The 19,763-nt window shown below is 45.9% G+C and overlaps 1 protein-coding gene across 4 annotated transcripts in view; it reads right to left on the bottom strand.

Moving 5' to 3' along the window:
• Nucleotides 1–19,763, bottom strand: part of vta1 (vesicle (multivesicular body) trafficking 1) — a 37,810-nt gene that overhangs the window by 11,304 nt on the left and 6,743 nt on the right. For all 4 annotated transcript variants that reach the window (XM_041064781.1, XM_041064780.1, XM_041064778.1 and 1 more), the window contains exons 2-5: nucleotides 15,879–15,973; nucleotides 11,434–11,561; nucleotides 6,476–6,551; nucleotides 4,908–5,022 (exon numbers count right to left, since the gene is read on the bottom strand). In XM_041064781.1, coding sequence (XP_040920715.1) covers nucleotides 4,908–5,022; nucleotides 6,476–6,551; nucleotides 11,434–11,561; nucleotides 15,879–15,973 — 414 coding nt within the window. The remainder of the gene's footprint in view (nucleotides 1–4,907; nucleotides 5,023–6,475; nucleotides 6,552–11,433; nucleotides 11,562–15,878; nucleotides 15,974–19,763) is intronic.

Below are 19,763 nucleotides of genomic sequence, written 5' to 3' on the forward strand. Positions count from 1 at the left end.
GACGAGCACGTCAGCAAACTCGACGCTGGTCGACTGATCATATTACACCCTGAATGTGATTAGTTTAAAGTGTCTTCATGAGACAGAGTGGGAGAATAGTGAAGTGTACAGTGATGTGTGTACAGTATGAATGCAGAGGTGATTGATAGCAGATGATCTGATGTGTGTCTGTCTGTGTGTTCATGTTGGTACATGTACGTTAACTCTGATTTTCAGTCTCTCACCTTCTTACGACTGAGGGACGGTTTAATGACTCCCCGTCCTCTGAGACTCTCTGCCACTGCACCTTTACTAAAAAAATCTGAGCATCTCTCTGAATCACATGACTCTAAACCATCACTTAGACAGACAATTTAAATAAGCCAGAGAGGGAGACGGCCAGCAGCCCACTGGTGAGTGCTGGCTGGCACGGTGGTGTACCAACCTGAGAAATGATCCACCCACAGTGGCTGCTGAAGTTTGGAAATAAAGAGACACTGTGGCCAGTTTGGTCTGCTTCCTGTCCTCCTGAAGAAGACATCCTTGTTTACAGCAGCAGGGAGGATGATTCACAGTACAAGTGTTCTGCTGCTGGACACTGAGCAGCTCCTCTGAGACAATTAGTGGCTGAATGTCTTGCCATGGGGCACTTTTAACAATGGTCTCTGAGGTTCAGCACAGTTCTGCTGTTTGAGTCACAGTGTGCTCCGGTCAGGAGATAATCCAGCTGCCCCTCAGAGGCTCATCTCTGCTCTTAACACAGCCAGCGCAGACACAGCCGCTTCTTTTCAGTGTATCTGGTTATAGCCTGCATTAAATGCACCGTCTATAAACTCTACACAGTAGCCTTTACGTGTACGGTTTAAATAAGACACTGCTTGGTAGTGAAACCAGCTGGTCCACGGAGGGAAGCACAGAAGCAGTAAGGCTCGGGTTTTCTGTCGAAGGCTGTTCCCCATCAGAATGTGTTTCCTGCCAGTGCAGCCTGAATGCTCGCAGCTTTTCATTACTGAGACCTGAGCGAGTTTCTCTAAAGTCACTGACCGACACGTCACCTGACTCTCCACTGAAACTTCAAGCACAGCAGATGATATCAGAGGCTGGAGACACAAGATCAGAGGCTGGAGACACAAGATCAGAGGCTGGAGACACAAGATCAGACATTTAATTTCGTCCACATTCTGATTCTGATGTCGGCCAGCTGTACATTACATTATCCATCACTATCATTAACCGGTTAATCAGAATTCATCAACAGGCTTTAAGGTGACTACACTGGCCTGCTTTCAAACCCCGTCTGTCCCTGAATGTCCCCGTCTGTCCCTCTGCTCTCCATGTGTCTCACTGGACCTGACTGTAAGTCTGCAGGATTTTCTGAACCCTATTAGTACATTTTCCTCTGAGAACTGGGTCACAGAACACATCCTTTATGTTTTTACAACTAAGCATTGGAAGTTGTTTTCTCTCTCTGGGCCCCCAACCTCCACCCCTCCCTCCATCCATTCCTTTCCTCTTGCTAAACACGTCCCCCTCCCATCCAATGGAAAGTCAGACCAGGGCTGCTGGGAGACAATGGTCTTTCTGTAACTACTGCTGGTATACTTGTGTGTTGGTAAGAGTGTGTGTGTTACTGTGAGACAGTATGTGTGTCTGTGTGGGAGTGAGTGTGTGTGTGTGTGTGAAGCACAGTCACACTAGAGGTTAATTAACCTACTTAAACTGGTTCATATCACTGCAGTGTCCAGTGCCTGCTGTTACACAGCTGCAACCAGTCGACGGAGGCTGCCCGACACCACCGCGCCGTGCTGCCACAAACAGAAATGTAAAGACGTACTGCTGACCTGTGGAGAGCCAGAGGACCTCCAGCTGCACGGAGCAGCAGGATGACCTCATTATTAAATAAGAACCTATTTTTACACCTTATTCTAACAGCACGTGGAACCACAGAGTCTGCATGTTAAATAAAATGTGCTCAGGCAGGGGGTCTGTGAATATTGTCTCCTTCTACATTTCTGACTGAGGGAAACGAAGCATAACCGACAGAAGCCTGGATTTGTTTTGGTTAATCAGCTGAATAAAAGACGGATGCATTATTTGTATGTTGGCCTGGTTTAGTAAGAACAACATTTCAGTCTTTTCATTCTGGTAAAGCAGAGAAATGTTTACCGTCATGTCGGCCATGTTTACTGTCAACAACAACCGTGCTGAGTTGTCACGTTTGACTGTGTCTGTTTTTTCCTGTGCTGATGTCTGTGATGTTACAGACGGAGGTGAAACAGACCACACTGAGAACACGAGGGACAGGTTTGATAAGGGGTTTGTTGGTACTGGTATTTGACCAACTTACGACTGGATCTGAAATGGAACCGGTTTTTGGGACCACATCCCAACTCTGAAAGTCTCTTAACCACAGAAAACTGTTGGCTTTCCTACATGATGAATACAAGAATCAGTCTGAAATGATGGAGAGACAGATGTGCTCGCTATCTCTCTGTCACATACACAAACCAAAAGACAAACATCTGGGCAGCACACGCACGCACGCACACACGCCAAGATGTTGAAACACTGATAAAATCCTGATGTAAACAATAAAAGAGAAAGAAACACCAGGGAGCAGGACACACACACACGTGCTGGGTGGATGATTTCAGCCGTGTGCTGGCGGTGCTGTCCATCAGTGGGAATAAGTTATCATGATGTCATCACTGACAGAGACACTAATGCACACTGGGAGAGAGGCAGAGACGAGCGCATGTCAGCGAACACAGGGTGTGAAAGTGTGTGAGAGATACGAGAAGGAAAAAAGAAACAGGAGAGTGAAGGAGGAAAGAAACTGTAGTTACATGGAGCTCCAGTGTCTGTGTGTGTGTGTGTGTGTCTGTGTGTGTGCGTGTGCTTACTGTACATACATGTGCAGCTGAGGGTTCCTCGAGGTGATGTCATGTGTGAGCAGGCGATGTTTGGGTCAAACACACCCACATGTACGCGCAGCGAGTGGGCGTGGACGAGCAGATGGCCTTTATTTTTGCGAGGAATTCGTCGACATCAGTTCACTGACATGAAAAATACGTTTAGAGTTTCCCCACAGGGAGGGAAGCGTGTGTGAGCCCATAGGTGCTCATGTCACAATAAATTCCAGTCTCGTGTCTTCCCGAGAGGCCTCTGACGCAATTTCCAGCTCTCAAAGTGCAACTCTGAAAACGAGTCCAGATGAGTCCCACGTGACCCGGTATACATTCTACTTTACACTGAAGCCAGTAGAGTCTGTGGGATTATCAGAACCACTGCTGCACTGTCTTCTAAAGTCACCACAGCGAGCTGAAGTCTCCTCGGTGCCATCCACACTCGCCTCAGAGGTCAAGAGTCATCTGGTTCTCTTTATCTCCGTCTCATGGAGCTCATGTGATCAGTGAGGGGTAACACTGATGTCAGTGATCGCTTCATTAAACCCAAAGACAAACTCCAAAACAACGGGAAGACACAACTTTCTCCAGCATGTCCCCTAAAATAAGTAATTAAACACTATTAAACACCAACCGTACGTTTTCTCCCCCTCAGATGTTTTATCCTTGTACTGGGTTTGGGTTTTGTTTGATCGATCTGGTCTGGAACAGAAAGCTAAACGATGAAATGCTAAACATGTTACTGTATCAGTGGCAAACGTCTTAACTCAAGCAGCTTGGACAAAGAAAACAAAGTCTAAAATCCAGGGAAAACTAGATTTAAGATTGAGATTATTCTCTGGCTTTGTCTGTGCACACAGGTCTGTTCATTAGTAGGAACAGAATCAGTGTTCAGATGAGAAGCATTAGCTCTGTCACAGAGAAAGGAACGAGCTGAGACCCATGTCAGTGAGGGCTTCAGATTTAATCCACGGCACAGATCAGACTGAATTACCACCTGACAAAAGACAAACACTGGTCAGCTGTGAGGACGGCCTGTGAACTGGAGCACTCCAACAGCCGCTCCAGCAGAGAACCACCACCAATTCGTTGCAAACCTCCAGTCGGTGGATGAAATGAGAGTGAAAGGGAAACTGACTTTAAGGAAGAGCCGTCCCCTGTGGCAGCCAAACAAAAAGGTTAGTTTCCTGTCGTGCTTTTTCCCAACACATGCTTCTCACAACACAATGAACTTTAAAGGCTAAAATGTCCATTATGTTGTCTGACTAATTCAGTCAGTCTCCTCCGGATCTGATGGTGTTTTCCCAGGCTTTCTTTCTGCTAAAGGTTATGTTTTATGGTATGAGGCTCGCATCAGAGGCCAGAACGCTGACAAAGGTCAGAGACTCAGAGTGGATCTGTGCTGGACGTGAGGGGAACGGCACAGCTTCAGCACATTCAGGCCCACACACAAGGATGGGTTTCCAGTTCACACTCTAATGACTCGGTTCCCTCTGACACACAAGCACCAACTTACTTGAAGTGTAAGAACACATGACGTTACATGACTAATCTCCTCTCTGCACACATCTAATCTCCCGCAGTCTCCAGTTTCTACCACAGGGCTTTCCTGCAACAGCCCCAGAACTGATAAGGCACACAATGCAGAACCAAGCATCACACACACACACACGCACGCACACACACACACGCACATGCACGCACACACACGCACACACACACACGCACATGCACGCACACACACGCACGCACGCACACACACGCACATACACACACACACACGCACACACACACACGCACATACACACACATGCACGCACATGCACGCACACACACACACACACACACACACACATACACTCTTACACAATCACATAGACAAAACAATGTCAACAAAAGAGGTGCTCTTTAAAGAGCAAGCTCGGGAGTGAAAGCAGGGGATTGTGTTGAACCAGGGAGCACAGCAATGTGTGTGTGTTCATGTATGTGTGTGTCTTTCAGCTCCATATCAGTGTGTCCAACCTGCTTCCTCGTCCTCATCCATGGCGATGGGCCCGGGCTGAGGCGTCTCCCCATTCTTCAGACAGTTGTGGATGTAGGTGGCCTTCCAACGGGCGTACTTCCTGTGCTGGATGTTCTGGGGGAGGTTGAATAACGGGGTACAGACACAAAAGGGGGTTATTAGTCACGCTGTGAGGAGTGGGGTAATTGGGGCGAGGGTGATAGAGGACATATGAGCGTGGGTTCAGAAAGTACGATGTTCAAAAGGTGACAGGAGCTGAGGAGGTAAAGAGGCGGGGTCAGCAGATTTACGCTGACACGACGCTGATAAGAATGAATAGAAAAATTCCTGCTTGTACCAGATAAGTGTTTTCCACAGCAGCTCAGAAACAATGGCACACTGGAGCACTGAGGTCTGATCTGAGGCAGAGCTCTGTTTGGTTAGGCTGAATCTTAAAAAAAACAAAACACGGGAACACAGGAATTTTATCACCTCCATTTTACATTTTCAGGAGAAAGGTGACTCAGTGTGAAGCTATTCAATGAAAAAAAACAGGAACTACGAACAGAGTGTTTCTGTTTCCCACAACGTCAACAGTGGATGATGGATTTTTAAACACCTGACGATGAGGATGGTGCCAACGACCCCAGGATTAATAAGACATTAACCCCTGAAGTCCCTGTTCATCTTGCTCCTCTCCACAGGAAGGGCAGGTTACCTGCACAAGGTAGGGCTGGGAAAGATTTTTGCTCAGAGGTGCCTCAGTAGACTGATTTCTGGCCAACACGGGGGTTTGAATCCACTGTGCCACAGTGTAGTGCAGAAGCAAAGCTGTGGGTGAGAATGAGGGTTCCTGATGGACGACAGTGTTACCTTACACTGTGCCTCCTCACCTGCTCGCTGACTCCCCTCAGCTCGGGCGGGAAGCTGCTGAAAACTTCTTTCTACTGCCTGAAACCCGATCGCTCCTGACTGTCAGTCTGCAGAGCAGCTGAGAGGACTCATTGTCTGATGGCTCAGTGTGTGTGTGTGTGTGTGCATCAGGCCTCACACTCAGTGCAACAGCTCACTGTGTGTATGTAAGTGTCCTGTTGACATTTTAATGGCTTCTGAGAGACTTGAACACAACGTAGAGAAAGTCGTGCTGTGTGCCACCTTTTCATGTGGAGATGGATAGAGTGTGTGTGTGTGTGTGTGTGTGTGTGTGTGTGTACACAGGGGCGTTTGTCACATTACCTGTGACACATTTAATGACAAGTGTCACTGCTCATGTTTCTTGAGATGGAAACCAACCTCTGATCAAACTGCTGCGGCTGAGTTGAATTGTGGGTAATGTAGGCACCAGAATACCGGAATAAAGAAAGGATAGAGAAAGAAACTTGAGATCTGCTCCAGCTCTCAGTTATTTGAAATCAGGGCCTGCTGCTGACTTTCATTCAATTAAATGTGTGAATATTTATTCATATCTTGCTCTGCACTGTCATTTTACCCAACTTGTCCATCATTAGTGATATATTAGATCAACACCAGACAATTCAACAGGACAAATGTTTTCTTGGTGTCAGTCTCTACAGGATCTTTAACTTACCTCCTCCGACAACTCCCCGAACACAGACAGGACGTCCAGCAGCAGACTGGCTGTGTAGAAGGACTTGATCATGTTCCTGGAGGAAGAAAAGGGAAGAGGACAGACGGAGGTAGGAAGGAGGGTTTAGAAATGAAGAGGAACATAAGAAGGGAAAGGGAGAGAGTGGGAGGACAGAAAACAAATATACAAAACTATTAGCTCAGTGTTTCATTGAGTTATGACGCAACAAGATGTGTCAGAACCAGGTTTTATAATCTTAAAGTTACACGAGGAGAAAGGTGATTTGACCTTTCGGGGAGTTACTGCCTCTCGCTCTCCCAGTTTCCAGTAAACTCTGTTTGCTGGTGAAATCCCAAACAGGCAGAGAACATTACAAAATGTACAATACAAAATAAAACTGTTTATTATGAAGCACGACGCTCAGCTCTGCTTCTATAACAGACAAAAATAAAACTGACTTCCAGTTTCTCACAAGTCAGACATTCTCTCTCTCTTTCTAGCAGTTTCCTTGCAACAGCTGGTGAAGGATATGAATGACATGAGTTCATGACCAATTAAAAACACCTGATCAAAGCTGCTGCTCTTCCAAACTCAGGCTGGGATAAATATTCTGCTGTATATAATAAGGTAATGGAATGGAAGCAGCAAAGTTTCCTGTCATGCCGGGGAAACGTACAGGCTTTACTGTGACGTGATCTCCACGGATCTGCCAGCGCCGTCAGACAGCTGATGGAGACGTCAACGTTCCAGCGCTACGAGGAGTTTTGGTTTCGGATTTAACACTCTCTCATTTGCATGAGATCAAAGCACCGGTCCAGGCGACATGTGACAGGTGACATGAGTACTGTTGACTACACCCGTGACTTCAGGCTGCAACATGACGTGCGAGCATTAGACACGGTGTGTTCACATGAACATCATCATCAACATATTCTCCTGCACACAAGTGACCAGGAACTAAACTGTTCTTAAAAAGTCGAAACATCTGGAAACCTCTGCGTTAGGTGACAGTGTCAGTGCACAACAATGTAATCTGGGATCAATATTAGCTGTTGAAGTGGCTCTTTGTAAAGTGGATTTAAAGACCAAACGAGATGATTCACTGTTCATGTTACTGCTCACTTCACAGAAACAGCCTCGCAGAGCGGGAAGATCGGGACGCAGCACAGATACTAACCTCATGAAGCGTATCAGGTATCAGCCACGATGGGACATTAAACACACTTTCTTTGTCCGTGTCTTAAATACTGCAGCCATCCCTGACCTACATCAGAATAATTCCTCAGTGTGGTGCATCCATTCTCAGACAGCTCTGTTAGTGGACCGGTACTCTGAGCTGAGGGATCGGAATCACGAATTAAGATATACCTCGATATTACCATAACCAGTTATCACCTCAAGGTCACCCTCATGATTAAATCAAATTCCAATCATATTGATTTATGACCCTGTTCTGTCCTTTAACGACACGTTAAAGCTGAATGCATAAATGTGATTTGATAACTGAGTTTGAATGGTGGAGTCGGAGGTGTAATACAGGAGGCACAGCCCAGATTTACCGGCACTCAGTTAGGGGTGATTTCCCATCATGACACACACACACACACACGCACACACGCACACACACACACACACACAGTGAAGGTAAGCATTATGAATGGGCTCCTTGTAGTGGAGTGTGTGAGCTACTGAGCAGTGGCCTCAACATGTTGGAGGAAGTTTCTTATTCCACCAAAGTTTCCCATAAACATTCACCTCTGCGCCGCAACACGTGTGTGTTTGTCATGAATGAGGATATGTGCCAGTGTGTGTTTGATTTCTGTACAAGCATCGCCTGTGTGTATATGTGTCCATGTGCGTATGTGTGTCCGTACCTTTTTTGTTGTTGTTTGTATGTGACTGTGTATTTACAGTGTTGGTGTGTTTCTGTATGTGTGTCCAGGGGTGACATCACACACTGCGGAGGCCTGGGTCCTGTTAGACCCAGACCGCTGCTTCTCATAAAACCGCAGGCTGTTTGTGGTCCCCCTTCAACGGCACAGAAATATTACTCAACCTGTTTCATATACCTGCTGGAAACAGAGAGCGTCTGAACGGTTATTTACCACAAACAAGTCCAGAGAGCCCGTCGCCTGCATCCATTCATCAGCTCACGCTCACTGACAGGGAAGGAAACCAGCTCTCCTGTTGTGGTACCCTGTTTGTCCCGAAGGAAAGTTTAATGTGTCACCTGCAGAGTTCATGAAGGAGAAACTGTCCTGTTGATTCTGGTCTTAAATTTTCCACCAAACTCATATTTCATCCTGTTTTTATTACTGAATAGACGCTGATTTTCTTTTTGTAATCCATTCTGCACGGCTCGTCTAAAATTGAACTATATAAGAATATAAATTCTTATATTTCTCTGTTGACACAAGCCAAAATAAACAGAAAATGAGAGAAAATCATTCATTAAAAAAAGTCCAGCTACATGTGGCTACGGAGATACAACAAGAGCCAGGGATAAAACAGATTATTTTCATTATACATCAATCTGCCCGTGATTTTCTGAATGAACCGATTAACCATCAGAAAAGTTCTCATTACAGTTAATTTCCTGGATGCCAGGGTGGCGTCTTCAGGCATCTTGTTTTGTTCGACTCAACAGCCCAAAATCCAAATATATATTCATATATATGTTCAGTTTATTTTTGAAAAATTTTGAGAAATGAAGAAATAGTTGCTGATTAAATTACAGTTAAACAGTTTTATTATGGAATATGTTTTAAAGTTGTCTTTATCTATGGTTTCACTTTCTGGGTATTTAATTCCTGCGTCTCAGAAATCGGTGTGATGATTTGATAAAATGATTATGGTGGCAGCAGCTGCGCCTGGTCTCCTGTTTCCTTCTTCTAATGCCGTAAAACGTATTCACCCAGAGTTTCCCAGACAGGAAACTAAAACATACCTTTCTAATCTCTTTGGTCAAGTCAAGTAAATTTTATTTGCATGGATCAGAATCACATTTTTGTGTCAGGGAGTTTTACAGTTTGTCCAAACAGCTCCACGCAGTTACAGGGCAGCAGGTCACGTTTCCTTCCATGGAAGCTGAGGCTTATTTAGGTCAGGAAACCACATCGGACAGCGTCCATGGCAACCTGCTGATTGTGTGTGTGTGTGTGTGTTAACACGGGAGAACTTTATATCAAAAATATGTGATAAGGATTGTGTGAATTCACTGCAGGGTGTTTTCTCTTGTGGGCAGGGTGTGGTTTAAATCATGTTGAGACTCTGTTGTTTCCAGCTTTCTGACGTGCTAATAATTTTCTCCATTATCAGCTCCTCCCTCTCAAGTTGGCACAAACACAGAGGTTCAACGAGATACTGGTTGGGGGGGGGGGGGCGGGGGGGGTGGGGGTGTATTAGCCATTAATAAATCCATTCAGTTATTTAACGTTTCCTCCCCAGTTCCTTAGTTTCCCTCATTAATTCACTTGCTAACTTGCGTCTGACGTTTTGAGAGGATTTAAACATTGACAAAGGTTTTGGTTTACACTTGAACTCAAGAATCACACCATCGGCCTTTCTGCTGCTTCAGCACACCAGTGTTGAAGAAAGACCAGTGGACTGTCTGTGTTATTCTGAAGAACGTAACTGAAGCAGTAGGTTACTGGTGCTGGGATCATCAGGATAAAATCACTGTGACGGAATTTATTTCAGCCTCTGAATCTCAGCGCGAAGCCGAAGCTCCAGAGTGGATGGAAAAGTGTGGTGAGCACGGACACAGATGAAACAACTGTGGTTCGAGGAGAGGGGGGTGGCTGAGTCATCACTGTTGGCACACACATGTGCATGCCCCAAGCCATGTACTGAGATGCACACGCATGCAGTGAGTTCTCCAAATGGCAAGACACGATACACGGTTTTCCACAGCCTTCAAACATGACCCATGTAAGTTCTGTGATCTGATTCACCTACCAACAGGACAGCAGCTCATTTGTCCACCACAACTGTCTGAACACGAGCAGCAATGATTCACACGGCCGCTTTCTGATCTGCCACATCTGTGCATAAGGTGTGAGACAATTCACTGGCTAAAGTTAGAAAAGGATCAAAGTCACACAAAGAAACCAACACTGATGGTCGGTAGGAAGAGCTGTGTGATACAACATTATCACACAACTTCCACTTTTACTTCTGACAGACAGACAAAAGGAAAACTCTCTGCTATAAGAAATACACACGACTGCTGGTGGTAGGCAGGATGTAAACAGGTAAACAGGTACGTTTACATCCATTCACACAAAGTCTCTCTGTCACACACAAACACACACGCAGTAATAAACCTGTGCCCATACTGAACCGTATGTTACCATGGTGACTCACACACATACATGAACACATGTGGTCATGAGAGGCTTCGCATGACTCATGGCCTGTTGCTAAGAGACATATAGGTGGAAAGGATCTGAAACAGAAAATCTTCTAATGGCACGCTGTGTGTGTGTGTGTGTGTGTGTGTGTGTGTCTGTGTGTGTGTGTGTGTGTGTGTGTGTGTGTGTGTGTGTGTGTGTGATGGGGATGGCTGAAAGCGATCATAATAAAATACAGCCAGATGTGACTGTCAGTGGCAGTGTAATCAGCTGGGTGACATGATTAGCTGGAGCAGGAGACACACACAGTTAAAGAGTTTTCTAATTAGAAGCATGTTTAATTAACTAACAGCACAGAGAGGAGAGGAGGAGAGGAGGAGAGGAGGAGAGGAGGAGAGGAGGGGGAGGAGAGGAGGGGGAAGAGAGGAGGGGGAGGAGAGGAGAGGAGGAGAGGAGGGGGAGGAGAGGAGGGGGAAGAGAGGAGGGGGAAGAGAGGAGGGGGAGGAGAGGAGAGGAGAAAGAAGGAGATGTCTGGAGGTGGACAGTCCTCAGACAGACATGACGTTGACACTCTGAAAGACTCTGAGAGACATGAGTGTGTCTTACTTGTGGAATCGTCCTGATCGGTCCTCGTTGTCTGCGTACAGGAACATTTTTAAGGCGTAGTTTTCGATGTGAGCGTTTCCAACAACCTCCTGACTGATGGAGTCGTTGTCACTCAGCTCCTTCTTCATCTGGAAAACAAAACAATTCATCAGACGTGTGGTCTACACAGGGTATCTGTCAGTGAGGCGGTGATTGGCTCTGACCTTTACTGGGAAAGGTCAGATACGGGTGGACTCTCTGGATGGATCATGTCATTATAATGAATTCCCGTTTTAATCATTTCAACTAATTATTCACAACTAATTATTGACATGACTTTAGTACAGCTCAAGAAAACAGATCAACACGTGCTGCTGCTCATCACAGCCAGTCCTGGTTTTCTGTCTTCAGCTGGATGAGCTTCCACTGGTCACTGACAAATAAACACAGACACGTGGACGTGTTTCTTCACACAGAGCTGATTTATGGTTTATGACTTTCTGAAAATGTCTTCAGTGGGCGTCATCTAGAGTGAATCCTTCACTTGGTCTGCGTGTTTCTACATAAAACACCTCTCACATCCCTCTGTTCCTCTCTCTCCATCACAGCGTCCAGCAGAGCTTCAGGTTTCTAAAATCACTAAAGCAAACACGCCGGTTCCTTCCAGCCGGAGGACCCGGACTTAACTGAATAGATACTCTGTTCACTGACTTAATCTGTGTGTGTGTGTGTGTGTGTGTGTGTGTGTGTGTGTGTGTGTGTAGCAGAGCAGAGGAATGTAAAACCACTGGGTTGAGTTTAGAGTGAAGGAAAGACAAGTGGTCAGGGAACATTAAGAATCTGGGATCAAAGGAAACTCTCTACTCTCTTCTTCAATTTTCTTCTTCAGGCCCTAAAAACTTTTGTTCCTTCAAAGTTTCAGCGAAGTGAAGCAACACGGACACGTGATCTTCTGCCACATTCAGAGCAGTTCTGGTTATTTCACATCACAGATTTCTGTGTCATGTGCTTCTCTAAACCAATCAATATTTATCAATATTTTAATCAAAATTTCATGGCCATCCCCCGTCAACAGATCAGCAGCAGAGAAGCTGAAGAGACAGCATCTGTACAGTAACTCGATTATTTGAGTGAATCGATTATATTCTCACACACTTCATCGATCCCCTCCATCACGCTACAACAAAACGGCAGTTTAAAGAACACGGAAACATGACAGTGATGACGACTCCCATCGATGTTCTCTGACAGTTCGCTGTGTTTTTCTGCAGCAGACAAACCTCTAAATTTAGCAGCATCTGACTTGTAGCTGCAGCTGATTTCCCACCCTGCACCATATGAGACTGTTTTTTAAACAAGTCATTTTCCACCGTCCCATTGAGAGCAAAGCCTCAGAGAGTCGAGTCGGGGATGATGGTGGAAAATAGAATTAATGAGTCCAACATGTATCGTACGTACGAGCCAGGTCATTGGGGGAAAAGAGAGAGAGAGAGAGAGAGAGAGAGAGAGAGAGAGAGGGAAGCTGCTGTGGTTTGACTCGCTCGCTCTGTAAAAACAAATCACAACTACCAGCAACAGTTCATCAAGAAGAGGAACACAGAGGAAAGGCTCAGGGTGTCCACATGTTTCAGAGAGAAGAGCAGAAGAAGACTTTTCACAGGATCAAATGTTTGACAGCTGCTTGCTCGGTCGCAGTCTTAATCAGTCAGTATTTGGATTATAAAGTTTAAAAACTTCTTTGAAGAAAAATCTGTTTTCAATATAATTCAACCTTCTTTTCTGATTTTAACAGAAAATAGATGACGTCAAAGATGTTATATTTACAATTTATGACCAAAGGTGTGTGGACAGTCGTATCTATAGGTCTGTACACAAACTAGTTTTTACAGCCTGGAGTCAACACGCTAATACCCCTGCAACTGTCTGACACCCCAGTGGCAAAGCAGCCGACCATTAAAGCCCACACCCATGCCAGTCCTTCAGGATAAGCACTACCAGGACACAGAGCCGTAAGCCCAGCCGCCAGGCGTTTCCCTTCCAGACCTCACTCCACAAAGTGGGCCCCCGTATCCCTAACCTGGACGAGGCAGCCTGCTTTTAAAGTTACAGGTCCAGGAGGGCTCTGGAATCTCTCTTGATCTTGATTCGCTGTCTTGGGCAGCTCTAGCTTAGGTGACCCTGCGAGGAGCCAAAGCCTCCAGGTTCACTACGATCCATCCTTCAGCTGTGAGCTGATGATTATCAGCTGTGGGTAATGACCAAAAGACTGAGATCACAGATACAAGAGGCCAGGATAAGTTTCCTTCACAGGGAGTCTGGGCTCAACCTCAGAGACAAGGTGAGAAGCTCAGAGGAGAAGCACTGCTCCTTCATACTGAGATTCAGCACCAGGAGACTGTGGGCTAAACCCTGAACACGCTGATGTTTACTCTAAAATTCACACACGCTGTGCACCACTTGGATGTCAAGATATGATATTCAAATTTCACATCTTGACCATTCAGCTGTACCGTGGTCATTGCTTAGCTTGTTCAGCTGACCCAGGTCCAGAAAGGTGGAGGGAAATGGACAGAAGGAAGCAGCCTGAGTCACCAGGGTGGACTCAGTCAACAGCTCGGGCAAACACACACACACACACACACACACACAAATATCAAAGCAGCGGATGTGAGTCCTGTTGGGAGAGTGTGTGACAGTAATGAAGATCCCTGGAGCCTCTGTAAAACCTGACTCAAGAGGGCAGCTGAGTGTGTGCGTGTGTGTGTGTGTGTGTGTCCACTGTGTCCTGTAATTGGCTTTGAGCAAACAATAAAGTGAGTCCAGCGCCACTGCAGGACCCCCCCCCGTCCCCGTCCTCCATAAAGACCACGACCTGATCTTTCACTCCTCCCCTCACCACTATGTGACCACTGTGCTAAACGCTGTGCTAAACTCTGGGTCTGGCCACACGGCGGTCGACCATTTTCTGAAACACTTCTAGGTGCTGGTCTATTGGACACCACAGAATCCAAACTGCTGAAGGCCACAGGACCGGTGAGGGGCAGCAGTCTGATGAGTCTCACAGCTCCTTCGCGTCTCTTTCTGCTCCCCTCAGTCTTGATAAAACGCTCATTTGTTTGACCCCCGTTGGGACGCTCCAAGCCCGTCCACCTCCTCTCGTCTCATCTCACCTCCTCCCTCCTTCCTCTCCTCATCATAACAACCCCATAAAATCTAATTAGCGTGGCCCCTGTTGACAACCCAGAGAGCAGCCTGTTCTGTGTAAATGCGTGTCAAACGAAACCTTTAGCCTGAAATATGCACTTGTAAGGTTTGTGGAACAAATGGAAACAAACTGAAGCTCATTTTACTGCATCCAGTGTCAGTTGTACTGGATGAGACAAATATGTAATATACCTGTTTAAACATAATATCTGACACAAAACAGATCTCTCCACAACTATAAAAAAAGGATTTGACGTTAACAAGCCCAGCTGTTACTACAGCCCTCTTTGGCCTTTAATCAAATCTCTAACGTATTAAACATTCAAATTAAAGAACAAACTGTGTAACCGTACAGAGAGCTTGATGCCATCTCTCAGAAAGAGAGATTTATTTAAACCGAAGAGAGGAACGTGCATAATTAGGTACTTATTCGAAGTTGCCTCCCTGCTCTGTTGTACATCCAACCTCTAGGGGGCGCTCTGCACACTTTTAAAGCCTCTGATCCCCTGGTAGGTGCTGGTAACTGTGGCGTAGTGAACATCTCTGAGGAAGGAAACCTCAAACCTCTGGGAAGACCCACTGCGACCAGCCCAGCCGCTGATGAACAACAGGCAAATGTCAAGCCTTTTAGTGTGTGTGTCTGTTTCTGTGTGTGTGTTTCTGTGTGTGTGTGTGTGTGTGTGTGTTTCTGTGTTTCTGTGTGTTTCTGTGTGTGTGTTTCTGTGTTTCTGTGTGTTTCTGTGTGTGTTTCTGTGTGTGTTTCTGTGTGTGTTTCTGTGTGTGTGCTGGTTGCAGCAGACCCTAGCATTAGAGCTCTGCACAGTGTTTTGTAAGAAAAGAGCCATTCATCCTGGTGGTTGTGTGGTAGAGGTGGCAGCGCAGTCAGCCAGCAGCAGCAGCCAGCAGCAGCAGCTCAGCGAACTGATGTGTGCTGATAACAACAGTAATAAGGCTGTCAGCTGAATATCTGGCTCTACAGCAGGCCATCACTCTTCATAAAGCCTTTCTGTCACCTGACACCTGGTCTCCCTTCAGTCGGTTTCTTTTCCAGACTTCTCGTTTAACGTCGGTTCCCTAAAATCTACCAGCTTTTTAACTTTTCTCATTTAGAGGTTCCTCAACATGACATTCTGATATTCTGGGATGGAACAGCTGCCTTCAAAAGCAGTATACTGAGGTACAGCAGTTCCCCCTTCACACCCACTCTTACAAGGCACAGTGGGATCCCACGCAGGGACAAACAGGACTAAAGTCTGACTTACCGATTCCAGCTGGTCCATGAGTTTGACCAGGAACTTTCGGCACTCTGGTGTTTTACTTTCCAGCTTCATGCCTGTCTGCATAGCATAGAGCCGACCTGCAGGAGAGGACAGGAGGAAAGATGAAAGGTGACAAGGATCAGACATCTTTTTACTGCTCAGTAAAGTCCACTGCTCTGCAGCGTCGCTCAAACATCTGGCCGAGTCGTATGGAAGAGTCATTACACACTGCACGCGTCCTGATGAACCTTTCACAACAAAGCTCCGAAGCAGCTTGTTGATGAGCTGCGGATGTTTTCTTCTCCTCTGCAACAGATCGAACACAAAAACAACCAAAACCAGAAGGAGGGTCGAAAACTTTGTGCAGGTTAAACCCAGTGACAGGACACAGCAGATACACGCACCTGTTTCATCTCGCATCACGTCACACATCACGTGACAGACTCATGACTCGCATGTTCAAACTTATTAAACAAGACTTTTTAAAACTGAGAAATGATGGCAGACCACAGCCTCCAATTCTAAAATGCTCGATTAAAGGGGCATTTGGTGAAAACGGGAACTGAACTGTGAAACCAACAAGAACAAATTTTCCTATCAATACACACGCACACGTGAACACACAAACAACACACACACACACACACAGACACAAACACACACGCACACAAACACACACACACGCACACGGCTTCTTCCTCCACTATAAATTATCAATGGCTCCTTGTGGTGAAATAAAAACTTCCAACTTCCAGTAGTACTAAATCAGCATGTCTGGCAAGTACAAACATCAGGCTTTTACAGTCCTAACACACACACACACACACACACACACACACACACAGACACAGACACAGACACAGACACAGACACAGACACAGACACAGACACACACACACACACACACACAAGGTGTATATACCCAGCTTAGAAAAATGTACTGCCAGGCAAACAAACACTACAGATCTCAGCCCTGTCGTGTGTGCGTGTGTGTGTGTGTATTTATGTGTGCGGTTATATGTGTGATGTACACTGAACAGGCAGAAGGTGCTTTGTGCAGCTGAGCCGAGTCAGCACTGTACCATCAACCTGAATGGGGGAAACTGCCTCAGATTTTCTTCCTCCTGCAGTCAGAGAGGATGCTGGGAGGATAATCAGCCGACATGGAGACGCAAAGAAACGTAAAGTTGTTCTGATGATGCAGTGGTGGTGCTCTGTGCTGAGCATGGCGAGCCCTCTGTCTCCACCTCATGTTTAGTGTTTGAGTCACAGAAACACACAAACACCCGTGCGACATACATGCAGGCATGTGCTCATGTGGAAGCCTCTGAGGCAGTTCAGCAGTCAGCGCAGTGACACACACGGCCAGCAGGTCCTCGGCTACCGAAGCAGCCAGCAACAAGTCGGCCAGTCATCAGCTGACAAAGACGGTCTTTGTACCATTACGCTCATACAGTGCAACATTCACTTCGGCTGTTCACAGACAATGAGCTGCAACACAGAAGGCTTTGACGGCAGAGAGGATGAGAGAGGCCACAGAAACTCAGAAAGTGCCCCCACCCCCAAATGCTCCAGCCCCCTGGTGGTCGTTAAAGGTACTGAGTGTTTCTTTGTAAATCAACCCCAACCCAGCTCCACTCCAGTGTTCCTGATGCAGTGTTTCCTGCAGCGTGGGGCAGCTGTTTCAAACATCATTTAAAACTACACGGGTAAAAAGTGAGACACATCAGGATCTGTCCACCTCAGCTCGGCAGGTGAAGACCGATCGATCGCTTCACAGTGATTAACCAGAGCAGCAGAGTGCAGTCACAGTCGACCTAATCATAACCTCAGTCTAACAATCAGCACTCCATCATCACCCAGAGTCCTGGTGCATTTAATAAAGAACACTCAGAGAAGTCAAGCTTATTGTGAGAATCCTGGTTTGGGTGAACCTGAATTAGAATGATCTCAAATCTCAAATTTGTTTGTTTTTTGTAAAAAAGAAAAAAAAATTAAAACAATGTTTTGTCTTTCAACTAATCTGAAGTTGTGTTCAGACAGAAAGTGAAGACGTTAGCTGTAAGCTAGCTGGGAGTGTGCCTGTGTGTGTGTGTGTCCTCAGCTCAGCCTCCGACTGAAATCAAGAACTCAGCAGAACCTCCAGCTCTGTAAGTTCCTTCCAGCCGTTCTGTTTTTTCCTCTCGTCTCCGTACATTTATGAAGCAGGCTGATAAATCCTGTGGATACGTGACAATCTGATCTGGAGGGACATGCTTCCCATCCAACCAAGATCAAACCTATTTGAACTAAACATCATTTCTTAACTTGCTTTGATGAAGCATCGCTCTGACAGGTGGCACAAACAAATACTTGCTCATTAAAAACTGCTGCTGTGCCTTGAGTAGTTGCCAGTAACATATATTTAAGCAATAAGAATGAGTCATTTTTTAATATCACGTCACTTTTGGTGGTTTTAGTTTCTTATCTTCTGATGAATGCAGGCAGATTATCCAACATATTTGGACTTTAAAAATGTAATGTGATTTATTTTAAATGAATAATTCTTGTGGTAGACAGGCTCTGTTTCTACTGGTCCTCTGCCATTTATGTCCATTACTATGAAGAAAACAGCACACAAGTGTTTGTAATTGGTGTAAATGGCCATAATAACCTTTCAGGCTGTTATTTACTGAGATTACAGGGTCTCCGCTGGCACTTTCCACTCTGCTGCACCTATTTTCTGCCTGTCATCCACATAATTAGAGTAAAAAAATGCTTTGTGCTGCCAGTGGCTTTGCTACTTCCTATTCCATTTTATAACATTCATCACTCTGAAACGATAAGCCTCAGATGAAGCATGACTGCTGCCGGTGCCAGTGTACACAGGGAAAAAAGTAAAGTGGCCTTGTACACTGATGTTGTTGAGGAAGGATATAAGTGCCTGCACGCTCTACACTGGGGGTTTTAACAAGCTGCACTTCGTCTCCAAACGAAGGCGTTACACTCCATAAACTTATCATCCTGAGTCCGACCGTGAGACAAACACACAGAAGAAATTCATCTGAAAAAAACCCTCGACCCAACATCCATTCACAGGCCTACGATTTTCCTGCTGTCAGTCTCACTCTGTGTGATCCTTGTGGGTCTTCAGACGGAGACACAAACACAAATGCTCTACAGGGACTTTGAGTTGCTAAAAGGTTGTTTTTTTCAGAATGAGGCTGCCAGTCCAGTGTCCAACCCTCAGCCATTACTGGTCGATCTGTTATGATATGTTTTCACTGGTTTGCACAACACATATCTGAGCATGTCGAGTCCAATCAATACCAATTAGTGCACGAGTGGAGGTCACCACAGGAAAATATGTAATGTCCATGCAGAGGCAGCTGATGTTCTCACCAATAATCAGCAGTAATTATTATTAGTGCTGCTGAAGTGCTTCATGTTGTACCGTACATGTGTGTAAGACGAGGTGTTTTCTGATGAGCAGAGTGTGGCAGCTGTCCTCCACCGTGGCACTGTAAGAAAACACGTCTGGCTGAGAAGAATCAACACCAGCATCAGGAGCTGGCGGAGAGCCACAGCCTCCACGCAATTTTGACGTCGGTCATGAAGAATCTGTGCCAACGTGGTCGCTCCGTCACATAAATGACAAGGGCGTTATTATGGAGGAGAGCTGCGTCGCCGAGCTCGAGTTCTGAGTGTGTGACAGAGGGAAATATGCTCAGAGCGAAAAGACGGGAGATGAGAGGACTGTGAGACACTCCACATTAAAGCTAAAACAGGGGACAACATGTCCCCGTTAGCCAGAGGTTCTAAACATGATCAGTATGAAAACACTGGAGGTAAATACTAGTGATTTTTCACGTGGTAAAAAAGCAGCTGCTCAAAAACTGGTTCTGATGT

This window comes from Toxotes jaculatrix, chromosome 19 (genome assembly GCF_017976425.1).
Source record: "Toxotes jaculatrix isolate fToxJac2 chromosome 19, fToxJac2.pri, whole genome shotgun sequence".
In the NCBI taxonomy this organism is placed as follows: Eukaryota; Metazoa; Chordata; class Actinopteri; family Toxotidae; genus Toxotes; species Toxotes jaculatrix.